We start from the raw sequence: 25,481 nt of genomic DNA on the forward strand, positions 1-25,481 counted from the left end.
TGTGAACAATCATGTCTGTTTAAGGTCTAAGAAAAATATCTGAATATTTTTACTTTGAAAATTAGTCATTACAATAAGCTTTCGACAGGCATAAAACCCCAAAGATGGCATTTATAAGACACATATGTGTGTCATTGACCCATTTAGACCCATTTAATATAAAACCTGTGCAGAAACACACTCCATTCACACACTAACCTATCATCCAGTTCCTCTGTCTTGCATTATCGAACTGCTGCCGAAGTACCAGGAAGTCGATGACATCAGGCATGTCGTGGTATCTGAGACAAGAATAGAAATGCGAGTCGCAGGTTAAAAGCCACTCAGCGAAGATCATCGTGAATAAGTCTGCACTCTGACTGCACTCACTTCATAGAGAAGGAGCCGCCCGTCAGTTTGCCAGTGTCTGGGTCCAGGAAGGCCAGCTTCAGACAGCACAGAGTTGGCAAACCGACCTCATACTTGATCCCCACTACCTTCAACAGCTCCTGTTCCTGTAGGCACACAATCATAAATCATTTTCTTTGTTTTATCATGTTAAAATGTATTTCTTCGAAGACTTACCCGAAGCTCTAACTTGTGCCAGGGCTGTTTTTTAGGATTTATACTGAAGATCTTGTTTTTTTTGGCCATCTCTACGTAAGCTTCATGGCCTTGACGGAAATAATACACCTATTCACAAACACAACAAGCAGCTTAATATTAATCATGTGTCTACACACCACATACATAAAAAATATTTCCCATTTTAATTATTATTTAGCAGACTGTTGCACTGAGGAATGTGTTTTTTTTTTTTTTTACCTCATCACCCATCTGTGGGGTGAAGGGGCATCTCCGTGGCATGGTGTCAGTGATCCAGGGTGAGGGCAGCCATTCCTCTAATGTCAAACCCTGGTTCTGCAGTTCAGGTATCCTCTGAATGAATAAATACAATAAGTTTTCGTGGCGCTCTCATGAACTCACTCGAATAGTTGAATAAACTCGCTATTTTCGTGCAAAAAGTATTCTCGTCGCTTGATAAACTTAAGGTTGAGCCACTGTAGTTACTTGGACTATTTTAACAATGTCTTTACTAACTTTTCTGGGCTGGCAGAATACAATTACCCAGAAGCCTATGAAGGAGTGAGACAGCTCTCAGATTTTTTAAAAAACATCTTAATTTGTGTTTCGAAGATGAACTAAAGTCTTAAGGGGTTGAAACAAAATGAGGGTGAGAAATTACTGACAGAATTTTCATTTTTGGGTGAACTAACCCTTTAATTTATTTGTGGTTAAAGAAAGCAAGCAAGTCTGAAGAAAGTAAGTCATATACATTGTGGATGGCATGACGGTGAGTATGATGAGAGAATTTTCCAAATTTTTTTGTTGAACTTTAACAAAGTTGTGCACTTGCATAGAGACATCAGTGTCAGTGAAGAGCTTTGAGATTGAATGAGACGTGATGTGTGAAGAATACAAAGAAGGGGAGATTTAATAAAACGTGTTTTCACTTGTGAAACATTTTTTTATATGTAATTTCAACTCAAGATGTAATTTTAAAATTATACAAAAATTGTGAAAGTATTATTAAATTGTATTCACTTGGGATACATTCAATGCTAGCTATGAAATTAGCCTTGGCAAGAGAAAGGAATCTTTCCAAACATTTTAAAATCTCATTTCTATGGATGTAATCACGGCTCATGAAAAAAAAAAAAAAGAATAACAGAACTCTCCTGAATGTTGTCAGTGGACACATTCAATAACCTATTGAGCTTGATTAGTGTGTTTTGAGCGAGTTTAATTTCTAAAAAGGTTCATTTTAAAATAACACACAAAGGACCACTGACCTTCCGTTTCTCCTTTGGCTTCTTCTTCTTTGGTAGGGCTCCATCTTTGTCCTGCTTTTCTTTCCTTCTCTCTTTCTTGGAGTCTTTTTTCTTCTCTCCGTCTTCTTCTGAGCTGCTGGCATTCTTCTTCTTTTTCTTCACGCTGGTCTTCTTGGGCGGTTCGAGGTTTATGCCAGCATCTGCTGTCCAGTCCGAGTAATCGCTGGAGTAATCGCTATAAACATATACAGTATTTGTGGATCTGATTTATGTATCTGTATAAGGACTGTACGATATATGGGACTGTGTCATGTGAAGTTTGAGGGCAATGGACATTTACCTGGAGCTGCTGTTATCATCAGGCCATGGTTCTTTTTCCTCTCTTTCCTCTCTCTCATCATCTGATGATTCTCTGCTTGGAGGTCTTGCTTCCGTTTCTCCCTAAAAACCAACAGGTATAAAGAGGTACATTACCACCTCTTTTTATGCCTGATGTCACTACTCTGCAAAAATCATTTTATATCATTTTTTCTTGCAGTGTGAACAACTGGAAAGTCTAAAATATTCACAAACACGCCTGTTCACAGCAAATTCCAATTTTACTAAAAGCAGGAAAGCATAAAACATTGACTCACAAAAATTTTTTTTTCATGATATCAGAATGAATGTTGTCCAAACTGACCAATGACTGCTATTTTTTTAAACTTTCTCTAATCTATCTCAACTCCAAATAAAAAAATAAAAAAACAATTGATCTTCACGGTACAATATTTATGTTGCAGTGTGAAGGAGTTCATTTCATTTTAATGCATGTTTTTCACTATGAAAATTAAAGGCGCTATATGTATTTTTTAGAGGCCTCTATCAGTGATGTTTCAGATTGCAACAAGAGCGCTCGTGCTCTTGCACGTGCTCGAGCAGAAGAGCGAGCACTCGTGGTACACAAGTGGTACTCGTGGTCACAAAACATGCTGGAAACTCAAAACTCAATTTAAGAAGAAAAGTTAAATATAGCACCTTTAAGATTCAGTGTTAGTTGGCACTTACACTGCAGTTGACAGTATGAATCTGGAATACTCGTTCTAGATTGAGAAACCTGCTATGGATGCTACACTGACACTACAAATGGACCACTCACACTTCTAACAAGGATTTTAACACAACAGATGGAACAATAACACTTCAGACACAGAAGCAATAAAACAAAGACAATCCCCACAATAAATGAAACTATTTCAGTTTTAAATGTTCGAGTCAACATGAATTCAAAATTGACCCTACGTACTTGTCTAACACACATTCCAGTATAGTGATTGCTTAATATATGTCAATGTCTTATGGCAGTCTTTTAACAAAAGGTAATAACTTGCACCGCCTCTTTTCTAAAGAAAATTACTTTTCTTTCCAATCTGTCACCAGGCCCTTTTAGTTTTCAACCACCTGTCATACAATAACCACTCTTCAGGATTCAATTGCTTTTGAAAGTCAAATATAAATCATATTTTTTCACTAATTGAGTATTCTGTTCCTCTCTTAAATCGTCCACATGTACACTACCATTCAAAAGATCGGGGTCATTAAGATTTCTTTTCTAAAAGATATAAATCATTTTATTCAGCAAGGATGCATTAAATGGATCACAAGTGACGGTAAAAACTTTTATATTTTTACAAAAGATTTATATTTCAAATTTATGCTGTTCTTTTGAACTTTTATTCATCAAAAAATCCTGAAAAAAAGTATCAATGTCTTCAAAAAATATTAAGCAGCACAAGTGTTTTCAACAGGAGTATTTGACAATGAAGACTGGAGTAATGGCTGCTGAAAATTCATCATAGGAATAAATTACACTTTAAATATATATTGATAAAAACCGTAACATTTTTAAACTTCGCTGTTACGTGCAGGTGAAGCTCATTAGCAATCCCGTCACAGCCTCGAAGATAAATCACGGTTCTTACGGCTCTCAACCTCGTCCTGCTTTGCTGCATTCACGATATTAGTGTTTTATTTTACTGTTTTTGATCAAATAAATGCAGCCTTGGTGAGAATAAGAGAATTCCTTAAAAAAAAAAAAAATCATACTGACCCCAAACATCATTATGGGTGGTAACTTTACAATTGAATTTACTATTCCTTAAAGGGACACTGCATGTTTTGACAGTACCTCAGAGGCACTGTGTTCTTCCTCGTTGGGTTCACTCTGACGACTCGTTTCCTCCACAGCCAATCGTGTATGGTAGTTATGCTGGTTACCCTGGTGACGGCGCCCCTCCTCCACAGCATTTTCAGTAGCATGCTGGTATGAGAAACACAAACTTCAGTACACACACTGAATTTAAATTGCATGTTAAACAGCAACAATGGGTTTAGCAACATGTCACATTTATATTAATATAAAAGTTTGGCGGTTTGCACACACACAATATATATTTATCAAACCTCTAACTAATCAATTAGTGAGGAAGACTAGTTTATCAACATATTTAAATTGACGATCAGATATGATGATTTACCCGGTTTTCTCTGTGGTACTGGCTGTGTAAGCTGCGCCGCCTCCTCTCAGATCTGTAGGTGTTGATTTCCTCTTCCCCTTTAGCTGTACGCCAGTTTTCCTGCTTACTATATTCGTAAACAGACACACAGAAGTGTCACAAACACCTCATCTATGTCTAACTGGAACAATTGCAAGAAAACAATAGAAAGAAAGAAATCAGAAGGTCTTGTTTGAGTGAGTGTCCATCAAAATTTTACATAGACCAGATATATGAGTTTCAACTTCATTAAACATCATAAGGTTTGTTTATTTTTTCTTCCAGGTTTTAAAAGCCTGATTTGCAGTGTGGTATCAGACTTTTGGACCTCACTGTATTTCTGTGTGGGGTTTTACCAAGCTATGGCTGGTGATAGTTCAGGAACGAGGACCCGTCGACTCCACGCCACCAGGTCTCTCTCGGTAGCGATCTCACTGCGTGGAGCGTTACTGTGCATCTGCCGAACACCTTCGATCTGTCCACTCCGTCTCAAACCCACGTTAGGTGGAGAAGAGACTTCTGTGGGAGAACTGACAGATCCTACACACAAATATACATGCAACAGAATCACAATCACCACCCACCAGTTTATAGAGATTATCTTATGACATATTTATACTTTACAGTAGTGATAACTTTGTCTTGCTAACTGGGGGTTTTGTATGGCACTCTTTTTTGTAAAGTCGTGGACTGTAAAAAAATACAGGCTTTCCATGGTTTTAACTGATGAATGCGTATATGAATGTCTGTTTTAAATCAGCTGTTTTTTTGTTCAATAGCACATTAGTGTTTACTGTGGTCTCAAGAATCATGAAATTTCACTGGTATTGATTTCGAGAGGTAGCAAACATTTAGTATTGTATCAACCCTGCTTTACAATAAACAAGCTAAAAAAAACAGTATTACCTCTATTAGCTCTGGTGTCAGAGCCCAGTCTCTGGTCCTGCTCTTGCTGTAGTCTCTGGATCATATTATCAAGAGGACTCGAGCCTTCTGCAGCCTGCTGACTAACCACCTGATTCAGCCCTAATTACAAATACAGAGACATTTGAGCACCTTATTTAGTGTTCAGTGACAGATTGTAGGTGTATGTTTGTGAGCATAAACAAGTGGCCAAAAATGACTTCAAGTCATAAAAACACAGAAAGGAAACAAAGAGTTGTTTGCGTTTCTTACCTGATGACGTGAGTCCCATCTGGGGTATGAGCTGTTCATCTCTGCAGTTCTCTCTGCCGGGAACCAGTTTCTGGTAGCGTGGAGGGTGAGGGTTCCCGTCCACGTCCACCAGGAACGGCGGGGGCATGAGGTGGGGTGCTTGCTGGGTCTGTTCATCCAGCACAAAGTTATGGGCATCGCGGATCAGCGGCCGGTAATCAGTGTGGAAGAACATCTGATCTGCTATCTGAAGAACAGATCAATAAATAAAGTGCTGTGAGAAAAGGCTATAAATCTCCACCTCCAACATCCTCACGCGCATATAGCTTAAACTATCCGAGACTCCTTCTTTATGTGTACAGATGTGACGCAATGACAGGTTGGCAGGTTATGTATTTTTTCAAAAAATTATTTTGGATCATTTGGAAACCAAAAAAAAAAAAAAAAAGCTAACGACTGCATCTTTAAAAAGAATAATTTATCAACAGTTAAATATAATCTTTGTCAAATCTCACAATGAATATCTATTTTTATACTTTACATTACACTATTTATTAAAAAGATTATGAAAAAAAATCATTAGATAGGAAAATTAGAACTAACTTTAATAAGTTTAATTACTAAAATGACTAAAACTGAAATACAAATGATTTTAAAGCTAGATAGAAATAAATAAAAACACAAATGTCATAACAAAATTACTAAACCTAGTATTAGCATGAAATCACAGACTGAATTAAAAAAGCAACATGATGAAGTCATGTGAAAACAATGTTGGATGCTATTCAATCTATATTTATTTAGTTCTGAGCACTGTGTCAGAGACAGACATAGGCTTTCAGTACCTTGTCGTATCTGCTGCTAGAGCCAAAGCCGAAGATAAGCAGATGACCGTGAGAGTCAGTGCAAGCAAAGTGCTGCCCGTCTGGAGAACACTTACAGTCAAAGACCGCACCATGGCCCTGACCCTCGATCTACACACAAACACACATCAAAGTAGAGAAACACAGTCTATGAGACACAATAAACATCGATAAATCTATAGATTTGCATATTTACTTAGATCAAAGGTGATGGGATCTGATAAAAGAACTGAGAGTGTAAGTGGTCGGTTTACCATGTTGAAGTAAGAGCGTATTTTGACTCCTCTTGCCAGATCCCAGACAATGGCGTTCCCGTCGTGACCAGCAGAGAACAGCACTCTTGAATCAAATGGATGAGGCTCCAACACAAACACCTCATCCTCGTGGCCCTGTGGGTGAAGGACCATGATGACAACATGATTCATCACATATTGTCTCCTTACAATCATTTTTACATCATCATTATCTTCACACTCTTACCATCAAAACGTGAATAAGGTTCCCCGTGTAGGAGTTCCACACTTTCAATGTCAAGTTGTTGGCAGCGGTGATGACTGTGTTGTCATTGCAATCCCAGGCCACCATAGTCACCTTCAGTTTTGTAACTTTGTCCTCTAAAGGTGGAGGGTTGTACTTGCTAAAAAAGACAAGAAACAATTAGAAATAGGGTTGTCAAATGATTAATCGCGATTAATCGCATCCAAAATAAACGTTTGTGTTTACATAAAATATGTGGGTGCACTGTGTATAATAATTTTGTATATATAAATACACACACATGCAAGTATATTTAAGAAAAAAATATGATTTATATATAAAATTTTTATATTTATATATAATATAAATTATATATAAATCTATATACAGTATATACATGAAAATATTTCTTAAATATATACAAGCATATGTGTGTATTTAAATATATATAATAATTATACACAGTGTACCCACATATATTATGTAAACACAATTGTTTATTTTGGATGCGATTAATCGCGATAAATCGTTTGACAGCCCTAATTAGAAATGACATTTCTTACAAAATATACAGAAAGACAAACTAAATGTTTATATTTTTCTAATTTATAAAAAATGTATAAAAATGATATTAACAGCATAACAATTTGAGTAAAATGTTAAATTTAAATTTAATATGAATTTTGTTAAACTGAAATTCTAAAAAATGAATTAAAATCTGGTACATTTTAATTTACAGCTGGAATTAAGTGGAAAGTTATATAAATATGTATAATTTTGTCTTTTGGACCCCACGGTAATTTGACAAAAACTGCCAAAATTTACAAGTTAACATGCAAATGAGTCAATATGTTCATGCTACAACAGACTGATAGGACATTTCTCAGTAAATGATGGCGAAAAGAGCATAAAAAATGCAATGGCATTATGTTTGCTTATTGGTTTTTTATTGTTTTATTAAGTTAAAAAGATAACCGGCTTTCTAGATTGAATATGAATCCATTGGTGGAGTTGGATGTTGATTCAATAATTTGCTTTAGAGTTGTATCTCAGTCGCTGCTGTGTTTTCAGAATCAATTGACCTCGCAGCACTCCCAAGTAATTATGTTGCTAACGATCAATTGTTTAGAAAACAAAACAAATGTTAGTAACATTAATGCACATTTAATGGAGCCATACTTTTAAATGGTGATTAATGTTTATCATACCCGGGTAATTTAGTGGCCATGTCCAGGAGAATGCTCCGCCAGTCTTGCTGCTGCAGCTGCCATATCCGTGCTGTGCCATCTCTACTGCCACTCACAAACCTACACACAATTTATGGATTTAGATTAATGTTCGAAAACCTCATCTAAAAGAATACATATTCATTCCTTTTCATGAAGCTTCAGAATGAGGCATACTGTAATGAACTTTTAATCTACTAAAATGCTTAAAGCATTTAGTAAAATCAAAGTTGTACAACTTTCAAATTCCTTTCCACTTTTTCTACCACTTTGAATTTATTTAAAAGGAAAATGAGTTGAAACTGAAAGCTTGTGAACTTAACATATGGGTTAGTCTGGAGTGGTCTATGGCGAGTGTAGTTAATATGGTCCCAGTGCTTTTCACCAACCACAGGAATGATTTTGTAAAGTTTATTTCTACAACACTGATCCCATTTGTCTTGCCATTCTTTGAGCATATAAGTGTTTATAATAGGTTTTAAGGTATTAAGGGTTTTTGTTTAATGTGCACTGAATGTGTCTCTTTTATTGTTGAATATGTATTACTCTATAATGCAGTGATGTGTTAAGGTCAAGATTTTCACTAGTTTATTTTAGATTAAAAAAAAGATCATATTTTGCTACAGTGCTTTTAAGACTTCTATGCAAACACACTTTGCGTATAAAATGAGTAAAAGTATTAAGTTTTGAAATTACATAGCATTAAATGTGCATTTACATTTATCTAAATTTTCTGTATACATACGTGTTTTACTCTATAAAACAGAGAGGTTTATTTAAGTGTGCTGAATAATGTGAATTTTACAGTAACAATATCTATCCATCTTTAAAAAAGTAAAATTACATAATTTTAGAGAATGAATCCTGAATTATACTATGGTCTCTTGATTGGCTAGGAGGTGTGCAATATAACCGCTGCATCATTGAAATGCACACACACACACAGGATTCCCACAGCTTGGTTAACTTCAAATTCAAGGACCTTTCAAGGACTTTCCAGTTCCAATACACTTAAATTCAAGGAATTAAAGTGGGGACACATTTGAAGTGAGAGTAAGGTTACATCGTGTTACCTTGTTGGATAAATTGTTAGTCTTGCGTGACTGAACGTCATGGTAACGTACAAAAAGAACACTTAACGTAAAGCATAAATGCGCGTCACAAACATAAATCAAGCAAGCTAGTATGCATAGGCTACGAAGTGTTGGCAAAATAACACATTAATGGAGCGGAGGGCATAAAATGGATTTTTTTTTCCAGAAACTTTCTTGCACAAAATAAATTCAAGCACTTTCAAGGACCTGTATCTATGTATGTTTATTTTCAAAAACTTTCCAGGGCCTTGAAAAAAAAACTTTCAAGGATTTCAAGGACCCGTGGGAACCCTGCACACACACACGTAACTCGCACATAGATCGCCGATCGTGCTGTGCACAAAGAAACAGAAGCACAGAAATGTATTATCTTCCCTACTGATTTGCTACATTATTTTACTCAGCATGGAGGTTGTTGTAACGTCACTGTTTTTGAAGTAAATAAATGCTGGCAAATGACTATGGTATAAGCGGGTTAATCCACGGCTAGCTGTGCATTAAACTATTTGAATGCACTTCACGGGAACAACCATCCTCCGCTTTGTGTCGAGCGGTTCGTTGATTTTGATTTAAAAAAATTAAAAATACAAAGCTAGCCAAGTGTTATCTCTTCCTTAGATCTCAAATTAATATAGATTCTAGATTTAAGTATTTCAGTATAATTTAGTATTTCCTGAAATCTTAATGTAAGCAAAGTTGATTCTGAAATTGATCTTGGGAAGTTTAGATATTTGTGCTGAAAAACAAGACAAAAATACAAAGCAATGAATTATAAATGTTAATTATAAAGTCAAAGGGTGTGTATGACATGAGCTTATGAGTTTGCATAAAGATAAGAGCATATTATTCAAGAATGTTACTCAGTTAAATAAAACTGAACACAGTAACACAAAATGCACACACAGTCTACTCAATTGTGGCATGAATATCTTCTTTTTGACAGTATATGCTTTTCTCCAGTTCTATTGATTAGTGAGATTTCTTCCCTCCTTACACATGTAACACTGAATGCTGTCTCCGGTAAAAATAATCTGTTCATGTGAACATCCATCTTTTTAATTCCTTAGGGACCTGTTACAGACCTCTCCATCTTATTCTCCTTCTCTCTCTCCTCGTATTCTCCCTCTTCTCCTGTCACACTCTCTATTTCCCCCCTCCCCCAATGCAAAAACATTTGCTCATTAAATTAAACCGCGTGAGGAACGTAAGAGAGCTTGCAGAGACTGATGTGTGTGGGTTACTGTCATATGCCTACATTTTAAGTAAAAAGACATTTCCTGCACCTGAATTCATAGGCATCTGACACGCATGTTTGGGTGTGATGGGTACAAGGGAATTTTTTCTGTTGACAACACCAGCTCATAATTATAAGAACCCCCATGTTCCATTAATCCAACAAACCTGACATGCAAACACACACTCACACACAGATAAATGGAGCCAGTGTTGCTTACCTATCTCCACTATGGGAGAACTGGATGCTGTCGACTTTATCCTGAGGAAAAATACAAAATCATTAAAAAACATGAGGAGAACCCTTAAAACAATAATGTATTCCAGCAACAGTAAAGCCAGTAAAGAGAATGAAAATGAGGTGCTTTAAAACAATAGATCAATATTATATTAATAATATTAAGAATTTACATTATTATAAATTTATACATACACACTGGGGGGGTTGTTGAATTGTATTACACACTGTACATAGATGCAATTTGATAAATTGAATTATTTTATAAAATTCAAACAGACGCATTACACACAGTGTGAGACTCCAGCTCGGATATCTTCTCTGGTTGTCCACCTCCAAAGTAATAAACTCTAATGATGTGATCAGTGCTGCCTGTTGCAAGGAACATCCCACCTGAAATACCATTAAAAGTCACTTAGCCTTACATAAATTATATCATAATCAATAACAGCATAGTGCATAGAAACCAGAAAAACAAATCCATCATTAACAAATTTTCATGCAGGCGCAATCTCGCAAATATTAGCAATAACCGCAATATGGTGTTAATGAACAAGAAACTCAAAGAGCTTGAGCAAATTCAGACCGTGTATGTAATACCAAAGAAATGTAGAGGAAAGAACTAGAATGTGTATTTGAAGAGTTCCTGCAGCGCTTAACACTCTTTTTAAAAAGTCTGTGATATCTGTCTGACAACAGGATATTTATAGCCTCACTTTGCAGAATTTTTTTAAGATAAAACCATCCACCATCACTCTATAATCTGCTATCAGCTTTCAGAACAATTAAAACATAGGAATAGTCACTTAATATCACATTTCTATGAAAGCACACACATTCATATAATCATGGACATGAGTCTTAAATATTATGGCTATCAATTTGTAGTTGAATTACATGGTTTACAGGTGAAATAATCAAATTAACTGCAATTAATCATATATATATAGAAAGGCTCACAAATGAAGATAATAAAAAAGCACTAAAAACGACTCTGAAGTTAATCTTATTTGTTTTTGTTTTTTTTCCATATTATTGAAATTAATCCTATCACTGGCCTACTGTCCACAGCAATACATGTAATCAAATTTGTCAATCTGTCCAATAGAGATTTAAGGCTGTTCACATTGGACTGCGGATTTCATGAACAGCCCTAATATTTGTCCATTTTATTTCATTTTCTATTTTATATAATATGAAAGATCACAACTGTATCATGTCATATGGTAAAGCAGTTAAGCAAACTGGCAGATCCAATTAATCAGTGTCTATAAACTCCAAAAAGATCCTCAATTTCTGAACACATTAAGTTTTACTGCAAGCTCAGTGTTAGAACAAAAGCGTTCTGTCACATGGGTTCCCGATGGGAAAGACTGTGAATGATAAAAGATACCAAATAAAATGGGAGCAGGTAGAGGTGAGAAACGAGCTGTGACACTTCTGGCCTACCTGCACTAAAAGAGGAACAGATCATCTGCACGCCTGGTCTGGGCCGCTCAATGAATTTGCTGGGTCGCTGCCTGCACAAACATACAAAGCACAATATAGGCTCTTAGTGGTCTAATTAAAGGTGAAGAGTGTAATTTTTGTGCTAAATGGATTTACAAAAAGAAATTATTAAAAAATTAAAATGACATGTTTCTCCTTTATATTGATTCAACTTAACAAAAATAGTTTCAAATGCTTGCTCAAAACGCCAAAGAAAACATTCTAAATCTTAAAAGCCCAGAGATGTTTGCAAGAATAAAGGAAACTCACCCAAATTTGAGTGTGCGCGCGTCCCACTGCCAGAAACAGATGGTGCCGTCAGCTCCAGTGGAGGACAGGAATCTTTTATTGCCGCTGCACAGAGGAGAAAACTACACACACACAAACAGTTGAACACATTAAACATGGTCTCTATGAGTGGGTGTGCAATTGTGCATGACTATACCATACACTGCAAAACATATATTTGTCAATTTAATGTAAACCGTTCAAATGTTTCAGGACAGTATGATTTTGTTTTTAAGAAATGAATACTTTTATTTAGCAAGGATGAATTCAATTCTATCCATTAGTGATGTCAAGTAAAGACATTTTCACACCAGTAAATAAAAACTAAAACTAAAAAACAAAAATGAATTAATATTTCTCAATAATACTGCTTTTACTGTTTAAATAAATACCACAGTATTCCAAATTTCAAACAGGGCACTATTAAGGTTAATTGTTTATAAAAAGATAGTTTTGCACCATAACATAGTTATTTTAACATATGTATTTTACATCCAATTGTGCTTTGTGACATCGACTGGGAGAAAATTAATTTAAAGGTCCAAGTTTCCAGCCAAAGGGACTATGAATCACCATAATGGTGACTATTTAGTATTTACACTATTATGCTCCAATGGTGCTCAATATGATTGTCTTTTATAGTAATTTAGTGTATTACCACAGAAGAGGATCTAGACTAGAATTGATTACACAGTAAAAATCTAAATAGGCTATTTCATTGTAGGAAAAATCAGTTAAATCTTTTAAATAAAAAACTGTTAAATCTGAAATAATTCTTATACTGGTGAATTTCTCAAGTATATATCTGTGTGCTTGTGTCACCATGTGAATGTAAATGTGTTGCACACCTGTAACGACGTGATGGATGCAGCGTGGCCCTCCAGTACCGCCAGCGGGGCGCAGGTCTGCAGGCACCACACTCTGATCATTTTATCACAGCTGCCGGCTGCCAGCAGGGTGTTCTCATAATTCACAGCCATGTCTGAAATCTCTGCCGCATGACCTCTCAGTGTCGCCAGCAAACGCCCGTTATCCGTCGCCCAGATCTTCACCAAACAGTCGTCTGAACCCTGAGGAAACATCGCAAATGATAACCCGTCAGACCCTGCTAAAGTCGTACATCAGAATGACCTGCTTTTCGAAAGTTTGGTCTCTGTGTATGCAGCCAAATAAAATCCACAAGAATTTAGCAAGTCTTTTGCAAAGTAATTAATTCATGCAGAGATTCCAGCCAGTTGTCTGAAGCTAAACCAATGCCCACCTCTAAAGATGGAAGTATTGAGTCATTTAAAATGCACTTAATACCATTAAATAGGCTCAGATAACAAGATTGGTCTGTGCCAAGAGAGTGAGTAACAATAGCCAAAAACAAAGTTGATGTCACCCTAAAACAACCCATTGTTTTATGTATCTAAAACCCCTTTGGAAACTTACCTAGCTCAAAGTCAACATGAAATCAAAATTTACTTAATTACTTTAAGTTCCTGTCTTAATGAGAACAATACATCAGTGAATATTATTCCAAATAAATAACTTTTTCAAATAAATGCTGCTCGTCAAACTACCTATTCATATTATCAGCCATCGGCCGACCCGGATTTCAAAAGATCGGTATCGGCGTGAAAAAAAACCATATCGGTTGACCTCTAGGTTTAGGTATATGTGAGGTGGACTCGTGGGAGGAGTTGGATCTGGAACATAATCATCATAGATGACGCCACGGGTTTTTATTTAAAAGAAAGAACGTAGCCAAAACAATTTATATTGACAATACTTAATAGAATTTATATTATTTAACGATTGAAAAATATTACAATGGAGGACAAAATGTTTTCTATAATTTTGCTGTTGCAGACTAAACTCTATCTCTTGGTTAAAGAACATTTATTAAAAGTTATCAGTGTTTCTGTTCAGAGTCTACAACCATTTAAAAGTTTGTGGTCATTAAGTTTTTTTTCATGTTTTTGAAAGAAGTCAAGTAAAACAATCAAAAATACTGTAGATAAGTTTTACTGTGAAATATTATTACAATTTAAATGAACTGTTTTCTGTTGTAATATATTTTTAAATGTAATTTTTTCCTGTAATGGCAAAGCTGAATTTCAGCATCAAATTTATTTTATTGCATTTTTATTAGTTGTTTGAAGAGTCAAGAAGTCAAGTAGGTCGGAATAAAAGGGGGGGGAAATAATAATTGTGTCGGTCCTAATTTGACAGGGTCGGTCGGGTTACGGCAAACAAGAATATTTTTAAGGATGGCCCAAATCAAACAAGCTTTTAACCTTAAAATGCAGCACTGTGGCATTGCATTTCCATGACAACAGGCAGAGGATCATAAAAAGCAAGTGCTACCTTCAGCAGTCTTTCAATCATAGCTTGATTGAAATATGCTTTTTTCCCCCTCAGATAATCAGCTTGCCATTTACCTCCTCATTTTGTAAACTCAAATTTAACAACATGAAAATATCACTGTTGTTTCCAGAAACACTAGAATTAGATGGGATAACAACAGTTAATATGCAGGCCACACATGCATATCGAATTGAGCAAAGAAAAATGATCCCGAAGCCACACACAGGGACGAACATTCCCGAAGATCTGTTAAACACACACAGAATGCCAATGATACACTGGCTAATGGCTCAGGAATATGAAAGAGATGATTTTATTCATGGCTCGCAGCCAAATCCACAACAGAAACACTTTTTTTTCAACATGCGCGCACAGACACGCCCCCCTACGCCGGGAGAAAAAGACCTATAGAAAGAAAAAAAAAGAGGAGGAAATACACAGAGAGACCAAGATCGAAAGAGGAAAAGACAAAGAGAACAGGAGTAGGAGAGAGAGATAGAGGGAAAAGGGAGGGAGAGGCAGAAAGAGGGGGAGTAATCCTTGCTGTTCAGCCATTTTTGGAGCATTAAAAACTTGCAGAGTAAAATGGAACCCAGGAGTGCACACTCGAAAACACACATCAGCAAAACACACACAAGCACGATCCTACAGGCCGCTTAAAACCAGAGCGCTGGCAAATGTTAACAAAAGCTCAAGCCACAGGCTGAAAGAGATAATGTCAGAGAAATGCCCGAATCAAAACACGTCCACTCACACACACACTGAGCCTTTAACAAGTTTGTGGGCATGATGATGATGTCACAGAGCAACAGTATGCTTGCCCAGATGCAATATGCGAATGACCTTTGACCTCTACACTTATCCCAGAGTCAAAACATTATCTGTCCCTGTGAGCTCAGAAGGCTCACTGTCTAAAAATACCCTTTTAGTCACTAGGAAATTAAGACAGAGTTCCCCAGTGAAGCACAACATTGAACAAAAGAATAAAACAACTCAACAAAGGGCCATAGAGCCGAGTCAGATTTATTAAGTACACTGTTTAAAGTACTGTTTACTGTTCAAAAGTTCAGGGTTTTTGAAAGAAGTCTCTTATGCTTATAGCAAGGCAGCATTTATATATATATTTTTTTTTATTAAAAATGTAATATTCTGAAATATTACAATAATTTAAAATAACTTTTCTATTTTTAATATTTTAAATGGTTAGGCAAACCTAAAAATTTCAGCAGTCCTTACTTCAGAAATCATTCTAAGGGTGCGTTTACGCGACAATGATGAACGATGTACTAAAAACGGAAAAGTACTTAGTTTGTATTTTTCGCGTACAGACGACATCACACAGATCCGCAAAAACAACTAAAAATGACGTATTATGCTGTCAGACAAAACTTTGTAAAGAAACATTACGCTTTGTAACACTTAATTAATGTATAATAGTACAATAATTATAATATTTTTGGAGACCATGATTGATTAGAAAGATCAAAAGAGAAGAAAATGTGTAACACTATTAATGTCTTTGTCACTTTTGATCATATTGCATCCTTAATGAACAAGTTTTTTTTGTTTTTTTTTACTGACTCAAATTTGTGTTCCTGTTACATTGTAATTATACATTTAAATAGTAATTAACTACATGTAGACCTACTTTCTATAGGGTTAGGGTAGGATTAGGGTTTGTTACATGTAATTATGCCTAATTTAGTTATTACCATAATAAATACATGTAACGTGTAACAAGGACACATTCATGTAAAGTGTAAACCAAATCTGAATTTATTTTATTTAAACCTAATAAAAGGCGTCAAAAATGTAAACCAAATGATGTACACATCATGACGTAATATGAACATGAAATATTCTTCAATATTTCTAGGGTCACTAATCAAACTTAGCAAATTCTGACACTGGTCATGTGAATTTTGGTACAGACAGACGTTCAGATTTCCTTGCTTCCACAAGACGCTATTTGAATCATCCTCAAATCATGCAAGAGAGAAGATGATCATCATGTTTTACACAAACTTATTGAATTCATCTTTAAGTGCTGCTGTCATTAAACTAAAATATAAAGAAGACAAACCAAATACTAAAAGATTTTTCCTCAAATTGTTCTGCTGATAAAAGAGCTGTAATTAAAAACTGTATTCAAAAATGTTAAAAATACATTTTACTACTGGTATCAAACCCTTTAAATCAAAACGCATAGAAAACACTTTTTATACTTGATGAATTAGAGCCACACATTTAGGTATTCATTTATGCTTTTATCCAAAGCATCCTGCCATGTAGAACAAGCACAAGTCAGTGGCCCCTTTAATGGTCCTACAAAACAATTCGTTTGACCCACTGTAACTACATATAGTGTAAACATATACAACCCTCTTACAGGCAAGTCCCAGCTCAACTCATAAAACCACAGCTGCTTTCAGAACCTCAAACCCACTCAAGACATCTGGACCAAACAGCGATCAGATCCCTCCATTCAATAGGTCATTTGAGACCATTATGCTCATTGGGGGATTTTGCAATGTTAAAGCTTTTGACCTAAATTGTTTTATTATATGACACTTTAACAGCACCCTAAAAAGTTTAGTTACAACCCTTTAAATTCCCCAATGGGAAAGCGTTCAGTAGTATGTATACAGTTTAATGAGAGATACAGTCTAATTAAAGCCACAAATGCTTCACTACTAAGTAATTTGAATCTGCTACATTGTACTTGTCGGCATTTGTATGTTCTGACTGCTTAATCAATTCGCTAAATTTATGTAGAATACATAAATATGTTTGAATTTATTTAAATATTAAAAATACTGAATATTAAATATGCTAAAAAGCAAAAGCATCCTGGTCATGGTACTTATTTTAAGTGAAGATTGTAAATGCACATTTTCATTATGGGATATATGGAATTGGCAATTCCACACACACTATAAAATAAACAAGGTTCCCACATACTTATATATATATATATATATATATATATATATGTGTATAATTTTATACAGATTCTACAGTATATCAAATATAGAGCACCTTCTAGTCAATGAATTAAATATTACCTGAGCATAGCTAGAAAGAAAAATGAATTCAATTAAAACTAGACCTGGATATCACAACTGTCAAATTGCCTGTTTTGTTTGTGTACTTGAGACTCCGGCATAACATCCTATTTAATAGTGTTTTCAAAGAAAAACTTTAAATCTTTTTTTAAAAGCTAATATTGAAGTCAAATCTTAAATCCATCCACTTAACACTCACAATAAGTAAAAACAAAGTCAACATAAGTTGAACAATAGATTAATATAGCATCTTTTCCCTGTGGTCAAACCATTCAAATGCACTCCCATTGAAGCGAGCACACACACACACACACACACACACACACACACAGTCTGACAGCACAAGAACATAACGGACAAATTAAAATTCCATAACCTGATGTATTACACTCCAATATACTCAAAAAGCAGCCAAGAAAGGGCACACAACACTAGTCTTTCATAAATACGTTTCAGAAACATGCAATGCTCTAAAAACCTGCATAATTCAGTTTTATAATACATTCATAAATTTAAAACTATTTTTCATACTCATTATATTTCGAAAAAGATAAGCACATTCAACAACAAAAAATGCCATAAAACCAGATGTCTTACTGTGAAGATGCGGCGACCGGTGCGGTCGAAGGTGACACAGTACACAGATGAAAGGTGGCCCAGAATTCTCTTGTGCATCTTCATATGTTGGTAAACAGCTGTAGGGACCAGCTGACCCAACCGATATGAGCCGTTCAGCCTCCGACTGTATACTGTTTCCACTAAAGCACACAAGACATATCCAGCAAAACAACATGAGAGCAAATATACTATATTTGAAATCTACAGCATCCTAAGCAAATTCTTAATATCATTTCATTTACAAACAAAACAAATATGTACCAAATGTTTTATTTTAAATATATATATATATATATATATATATTTTAACCATCAAATCAATACAAACCACTTTTATGACAAGTCTAAGGATTTGGATGAATGTTGTTTCTTCCACTGGAATACATTAAGATAGCAACCAATAAGAGGCGACTTACCAATATTGGGCGGGCTTCCATAGATGACTGGCGGCTCCGGTGGCCTGCCACAGTGCAGGGCTGCGAGGGCCGACCCCTTCCATACCACGTGCTTACAACCTGCCAACAAACACGTGGGAATGTCATTAAATACACTGTAGAGGTGATTGAATCCGTAGGCACACATACACAAACTGGGGTTGATGTAAAACCCAGCTATCCACTGCAAAACAAAACATATTATACATTTTTGTTTTATTTCTTGGAAGGACACGAGCAATATTCTTGATAATGTAAACAAACTTTTTGGTAACACTTTATTCTTCTAATGTGTCCTTCCTTGTTACACGTATTTACTTTAGTAGTATAAATTATGCATAATTGCATTCACTTAACCCTAAACAAAACCCTGATCCTACCCTAACCCTATAGTAAGTACATGTAGCTAATTCATATTACTGAATGTAATGTATAATTACACTGTAAGAGGGATACATTAAAATAAAGTGTAACCAAAGTTAATTGCTATGAAGTCTATTTTATTTTGAAGGCAGCATTACGGAGGAAAATTCCACCACTATTGATCTTTCTTTTGCATATTTACACATCAGACTCAACAGTGAGATGCCATTTGTAAATATTAAGATTTTTAGTTAAATCCTTTCTGATGAATCTTCTAAATTTGAAAGTGTTTCAACTTTTTCATTCAAAAGACAGTAACAGTCAAAATACACATCTGATCAGTTATGGGTTAAGTAAAACATAAATTTAAAAAAAATGTATGCTTAACTTGGCTGTTAACTGGTTGATTTGCTTATTATAAAAATGGATGATGAATACATTCAATCTTCAAACAGAAAGACTCACTCTTGTTTGTACGTAGCACTGACTGTCGTCCGGCTCCCAGCAGTGAGTTGACTCCAGGTACGCTGGCTGGCACTTCCCTCTCTAAAAGAGGACTCACTCGCTCGCACAACTGCAACAGGTGATCTGAAGAAACGTGCCTGTACAATTTGACCTATACACACAATCACAAACATGTATTAGGGAAAATGGATCTGTTTATACACCGACCTAACTATATTGTTTCATATAATGTTCCATACGTTAAATTATTGTTTTGCAAATGTGTATGCATAGAGAGTAGATTTAAACAAAAAAAGTAGAAAATAAAAAAAGCAAACATGTTTTTGTGAGAATATAAATGCAAAGTTTTTGCAACCTGCCAAATAATTTACAGTCTTAACATTACTATACATAAATACCTTTTAAAATATAATTACAATTATATAATTAAATTTGAATGTTGTAGTAGAATGTTTCATCAAAGGAGGCTTTAATTAAAAATGATCAGTATCACTATGAAATAATTTCATATACTTAACGTGTACTAAAAATAATTAGATAATAAAACAAAAGTGTATATTTCAATACAGCCATTGTCAATGTACACATAGAAACGTCAACATAATAGCATAATTAAAACCTTTACCAGATTATAGACGACACTTCGTTTCAAACCAATACATTTTTGCAAAGCTTTTTGTATTCTCCCTAGAGATCCATCTAATCTACAGTGTAAAATGCGCGTCCCCGTGCGCAACGCGTCAGTACGGGCATCTTTTATCAAGCCTGTTCAGCAGATCCAGCATCCAACTGCAGGCCAGTAATTAATGTGGCTTTAATTGCATTTAGCGTCATCCTATTGGTCGACACACACACACACACACACACACCGCTAAGGTAATGATTTTATAAATAAGGCCATGTTTAACAGTGAGTGAATCACGGTATGTGAATTAAAAACATTAATTACAAAATTAAAATCAGTATTTAACAATGGCATCATCTAAACATAGCGTAAGGTTGTTAATGAATTATCCATAATTACTATAATTACATTAAATGTAAATTATTTTGCGTTAATAATTGACCAATAAAATGTCAATTATTAAAATTATTTGAATGTATGTATTTATTTAATAAATATGAAAATATAATTTATTTATAATTACAATTGTACTACAATGTTGTTGTTATTGTCGTTATTTAATTAATCTTATTAATAATGATAATTAATACAGATTACATAGCTCATTAACATATTTATCGAGGGGCTCGAGACCTGACAAAAAAAAAATTAATTGACAGCGCCAACATCAGGCGATGAAGCCTCGTGTCCGTTATTCATACCCACAATCTGCAGGCACGGGCTTTAACATCTCCACACACGGTAGTGAAATCATCCACGAACGATCACACACAAACGCAAACACACCCGCATTCACTCAATATAATACGGGGATCTAGTGGCGTAACAGCGCGCGAGATCATCCGCGAGACAATCGCGAATACAATATAACAGATTATCGCTACAATGTGTGTGAATTTCAGCGTGTAGCTACAAGAGACGACAGAGATACAACATCAGTCTGCACGATTAACGAGACTGTTGGGTCTATTAGTTACGCAACTGATATATAGTGGGGGGGGTGGCCGTCACAGGGGCTGGATCAAAACACACTAAGTTTTAAAATCAAGATATTTCTGTATCTCTCACTCCGAAAGCGGATGCAAAACGTCTCGCCGAGTGATATTCATACGTGAAATAGCGAGCAACTGAAAAATGCAAATAGTCCGATTAATAATTTATTTACCTTTCAAAATATCGTAATTAATAAATTAATCAATACGTACTCATTTTGATGTACCTCTCATTTCTATTATCGGTCTCAAGTCTCACAGCACTGTTCAAAAAGAATGTCCTCCGAAAGAAATAATAATAACCGTTGTCAGGGCAACTTAAAAGTCCCATTACCCTCCTAAGATCCTCTAGGTCTCCGGCTCTGATGTCCCCTGCTCCAAAAGCTTAGTTTAAGTGTAATAAACTAAGGTAAAGTGAGTATTTTACCCTGACTATGGTTGTATTAGATGGAGCAGAGCGCCTCCATCCCGCCCCGCTTTCAGTCTCTGCGCACTGGTCCCTCCTCCCTCCGCTCCCTTCCCCTTATAGCAGCACATTCATGACGTCTCTTTATTTCTACATCGAATTTAACATCTATTTACACTTTGTGCACACCTCAGTGTCCAATCTCACATCCCTGAGGTCAGGCCAGGTTCTGGGTTCATACGATGGCAGTCCTTTCTAACCCTGAGGTTGGTTTTCCCCCGTGTGTTCGGGTTAAGTTTTTTCCTGATTTAAAATTGCGGGAAATTCAATTTCTTATTTTGCTCTCTAAAAAGTTTTCTCTCTGTTATAGGGATCCCTTACCAAATTTTCGTAACTCCCTGGGTGTTCTTTGCCAGTCCAGTCAATCCTTTTGGGTAACAGCTGTAATTGGAAAATGGTGGTAAATAGGTTTGGGTAAATTCTAAAGGGTCATGTTTGTGTTTTTTAACCATAAATATGAAATCTCCGTTAAATTAGCAGCCTAAAGTGCAGCGCAGTGAGATGCGACGCGAGTAAAGCTCGCGCTGCTTACCTCCTTCTCCTGAACCTCCCGTATCAAGGTCTGAAAAAAGCACAAAAATAGCAAATTACCGTTCAATCTTCTCCAGACATGTCGTTTACAATCCTATTTTACAAAATCACCCACCTCTGCCGCGTCCTGACAAGGTCCAGCTTCTAAAAATCGGGCTATTAGGAAGTACAGTTCTGCGAGATGGGGGAGAATGAGCTACATTAGCTTTCAAGAAGGACGTGGTGGGAAAGGCAGATGTATATAAAAATACTCCAGCGTCACCTTTCTCAATCCCTTTTACTCACCGGATTTCAACTGCGCGACGTGTTTACGCTCAGCAGCCATGTTTAGGGTTGTTTTGGGGGTGAAGGAGAAGGTGTGTGTGGCCGTTCTGGGAAGCGGGTATCGCTAGGCTGCCCTATAGTTGTCAGTGTTTGTTCACCACCAGGAAGAGCTGCGCCTCCATTCACCCAACACACACGGAAAGGAGATCCGGTACGTCGCGCTAGCCTTCCGCGCTCGCACAAAATAGTCCCCTCTTAGGCACAACGTGCAACGCATCGATGCGGACAAAATTCCTGGGCACCGGGGCGTTTGGGTTTGACAAGAAACGATGTTTCTAAAACATGCAGCTTAATGCACCTTAAGAATGTTCATTAATATTTTGGGTTTCAGTTTACGCTCCACATCCCCCTCCTCTCTCTCTCTAAAGCACAACCCCTTTGCGCAGGAATACACGAGCAGAGTCTAGTACGTACGCGACTACGCGCAGGACTGTGTGCTGTCAGGGAGGCTGTGATGTTAGCGCTGAAGGGGGAAAAGAAGGCAATGGTGGCTCATTTTATGCAAAAACGTAACTATTTATTCTGGCTACTGTTATTTGTTTGCTAAATCCCGGACCCTGAGCTTTAATGGCGCCTCTTTTTCCTCGGTCTGTCGACCTTGCGGGCTGCGAAGCTCGGATCTTACACCATGTTTTTTCCCACAACAGCATATTGAAGCTTATCAAACACCCGAATAAAACCACCGTATTTGTGTGGTTGTGAGGTTTATAAAAGTCTATTCATTTCAATCATAAACCAGACTTATTTCAAGGAACCCACCCCCTCTCTTGATTGTGATTTGGATTGGGGAGTCCTCCATTTCTTTCCCAAAACGAGCGGGCAGTAAAATGGGGGAAGGGTAGTAAACAGGGAGAATGTAATGAATTAACCTTGTGAGTTACAGGAATCCAGTGACTAATGGCAACGCCAGACAAATAGGACATTGGTGATTTTATTTATACATCTATGACTATGTCATTTACACGTATCTATTTTAAAGAAACAACATGCAGTCAGATTGTATGCCCATGGTTAAAGATTGTGTAAAACAGTTAAATTGGGCAAAATATTTATACTTCTGACCATAACATTGTAGGCTACTAATTACATACAAGTACTGTACATATTTCTTCTTTCGTTTTTATCTGAATTGTAACCAATTGGTGGCATAGGCCTAAGGAGTGAGGATGTTGACTTTAAATGAGGCAGTTGTAGTTTTATGAAGTTTCATCCTATGTATGCGTTAAATTAAGTAAACGTATTTAAGAGTCCGTCACAACATTAAAAATGCCTGCTGAGTTCTAACCTGCAACAATAGTGCTTGAGTAGGCTATACTGTTTACTTATGTTTTACTATTTTACTTGGTCACACTTTAGATTAGGGTCCAATTAACTAACTTTTGCCTCAATAAACACCTAAGTACTGCTTAATTATATTTAATAAGGTAGTTGTTACGTTTATGCAGAATAATTCCTAAATATGTGTTTCATAAGTGCTGGTAAACAGCAAATATCCTTGTAATGTGCATAAGCAACTACTGTAGTTAATAGTGAGAAGTGGACCCTAAACTAAAGTGTTACCATTTACATAGTCTGAACAATCTAAATACTTATATCCCTTAATTATTATTATTATTATTATTATTTTTTGTAGGTTTGGTTTATAGACTTAAAATAAGCATGCGTTTTTGTGTTTCTGTGTACACCGACATACATTTACTGCAGTTTCTTGTTTTAAGTCAACATGAGGCATTACACAAGTGTTTGAGGTTTGTCTTTTCTGTATTTCTCTGAGCTAAAAAGGTGACTTTGATACAATCTTTGACTTTGTTTTTAAGGATGAGGTAAGTTGTTATGTGTCCTTGCTAGGAAAACCCTTTAGTTCAATAGTTAGTCCTAACTGCATTTAGTGATGTAACACTTGCTAAACTACTGACACTAGTAAACATGGAGGAGAAAAGCATTTAGATACCAGAAAAGTACATGAATATAGCAGCTTTGGCTTCAAGACCACTTAAGCAAAACTGATGCAACTTATCAAACTTTTGAGAAACGGTGGTCTGGTGAAGTGGCCGAGTAGGCAACAAACTTCATAAGTAGGTTCAGACAAAAGCAAAAATACTCTGAAAGAATGACTAATTTAGTTTCAGAATACTAAAAATAAAAATCTTAAACACCTTCTTAAAATCTATTGGATTAAAGATGATAAATTGGAAAAACACTGTTATTTTGTGATCAGTGGTGTGCAGTATTTCTTCTTGCCACTGGAGGTCAGGACTAACATTTCAGATGATGAGTTCAGGGGCCAAACATGGGTCAAAGGTTGTGAGGGTAAATTAATCCAGTTGGAGTTATCTTTCTAGATTCATCTAAACCTTCCAGATTATACAGATTAACCGTCCTGTTATACTGTCACAATAATAATTATAGACAAAAGCTTTAAAATTTAAAAAGATATCTGAAAGTGTAACCCCTAGCCTAATAATAATTTGTAAAAAAGAAAAAAAAAAAGATACATTTGGCCTTATAAAAAATATTATAAGTAAGGGATGCAACTCCTGAATTATGGGTAAAATATATGTATTTGATCTATATAATGTATATTGATAATAATGCATCAACATGTAATTAAGGCCAGATTTTTATACAGTTTTGATATAGATTTAGTGACAATTTGGACTCATTTGTATGAGAGTTTTCATGGCATTTATTTGAACTTATGCAATGTAGAAAAAAATAATTTGATCAGTTTAATTTTAATCTGGACTAATATTCAATGGTAAATAACTTTTTTAAATATATATATATATATATATATATATATATATATATATTTGTGTTCCTTATCACGGCAATGGGT

General features: G+C 35.8%; 1 protein-coding gene across 2 annotated transcripts in view; it reads right to left on the reverse strand.

Moving 5' to 3' along the window:
• Positions 1 to 22,894, reverse strand: part of phip (PHIP subunit of CUL4-Ring ligase complex) — a 34,010-nt gene extending 11,116 nt beyond the window's left edge. The window contains exons 1-27 of one of the 2 annotated variants that reach the window (XM_039651805.2): positions 22,604 to 22,894; positions 22,434 to 22,492; positions 22,320 to 22,349; positions 22,109 to 22,168; positions 19,705 to 19,855; positions 18,859 to 18,957; positions 18,422 to 18,582; positions 13,256 to 13,477; positions 12,390 to 12,490; positions 12,081 to 12,151; positions 10,924 to 11,024; positions 10,615 to 10,655; positions 8,049 to 8,147; positions 6,844 to 7,000; positions 6,618 to 6,752; positions 6,346 to 6,474; positions 5,522 to 5,747; positions 5,252 to 5,371; positions 4,702 to 4,885; positions 4,328 to 4,433; positions 3,979 to 4,110; positions 2,152 to 2,252; positions 1,833 to 2,046; positions 805 to 918; positions 565 to 672; positions 370 to 494; positions 199 to 281 (exon numbers count right to left, since the gene is read on the reverse strand). In XM_039651805.2, coding sequence (XP_039507739.2) covers positions 199 to 281; positions 370 to 494; positions 565 to 672; positions 805 to 918; positions 1,833 to 2,046; positions 2,152 to 2,252; positions 3,979 to 4,110; positions 4,328 to 4,433; positions 4,702 to 4,885; positions 5,252 to 5,371; positions 5,522 to 5,747; positions 6,346 to 6,474; positions 6,618 to 6,752; positions 6,844 to 7,000; positions 8,049 to 8,147; positions 10,615 to 10,655; positions 10,924 to 11,024; positions 12,081 to 12,151; positions 12,390 to 12,490; positions 13,256 to 13,477; positions 18,422 to 18,582; positions 18,859 to 18,957; positions 19,705 to 19,855; positions 22,109 to 22,168; positions 22,320 to 22,349; positions 22,434 to 22,492; positions 22,604 to 22,643 — 3,169 coding nt within the window. In that variant the 5' untranslated portion in view covers positions 22,644 to 22,894. The remainder of the gene's footprint in view (positions 1 to 198; positions 282 to 369; positions 495 to 564; positions 673 to 804; positions 919 to 1,832; positions 2,047 to 2,151; positions 2,253 to 3,978; positions 4,111 to 4,327; positions 4,434 to 4,701; positions 4,886 to 5,251; positions 5,372 to 5,521; positions 5,748 to 6,345; positions 6,475 to 6,617; positions 6,753 to 6,843; positions 7,001 to 8,048; positions 8,148 to 10,614; positions 10,656 to 10,923; positions 11,025 to 12,080; positions 12,152 to 12,389; positions 12,491 to 13,255; positions 13,478 to 18,421; positions 18,583 to 18,858; positions 18,958 to 19,704; positions 19,856 to 22,108; positions 22,169 to 22,319; positions 22,350 to 22,433; positions 22,493 to 22,603) is intronic. The other variant, XM_039651804.2, reaches the window with a different exon arrangement.
• Positions 22,895 to 25,481: the final 2,587 nt, after the last annotated feature.

The sequence above is a fragment of the Pimephales promelas genome, chromosome 20 (assembly GCF_988280905.1).
Source record: "Pimephales promelas chromosome 20, fPimPro1.hap1.1, whole genome shotgun sequence".
Classification (NCBI taxonomy): domain Eukaryota; kingdom Metazoa; phylum Chordata; class Actinopteri; order Cypriniformes; family Leuciscidae; genus Pimephales; species Pimephales promelas.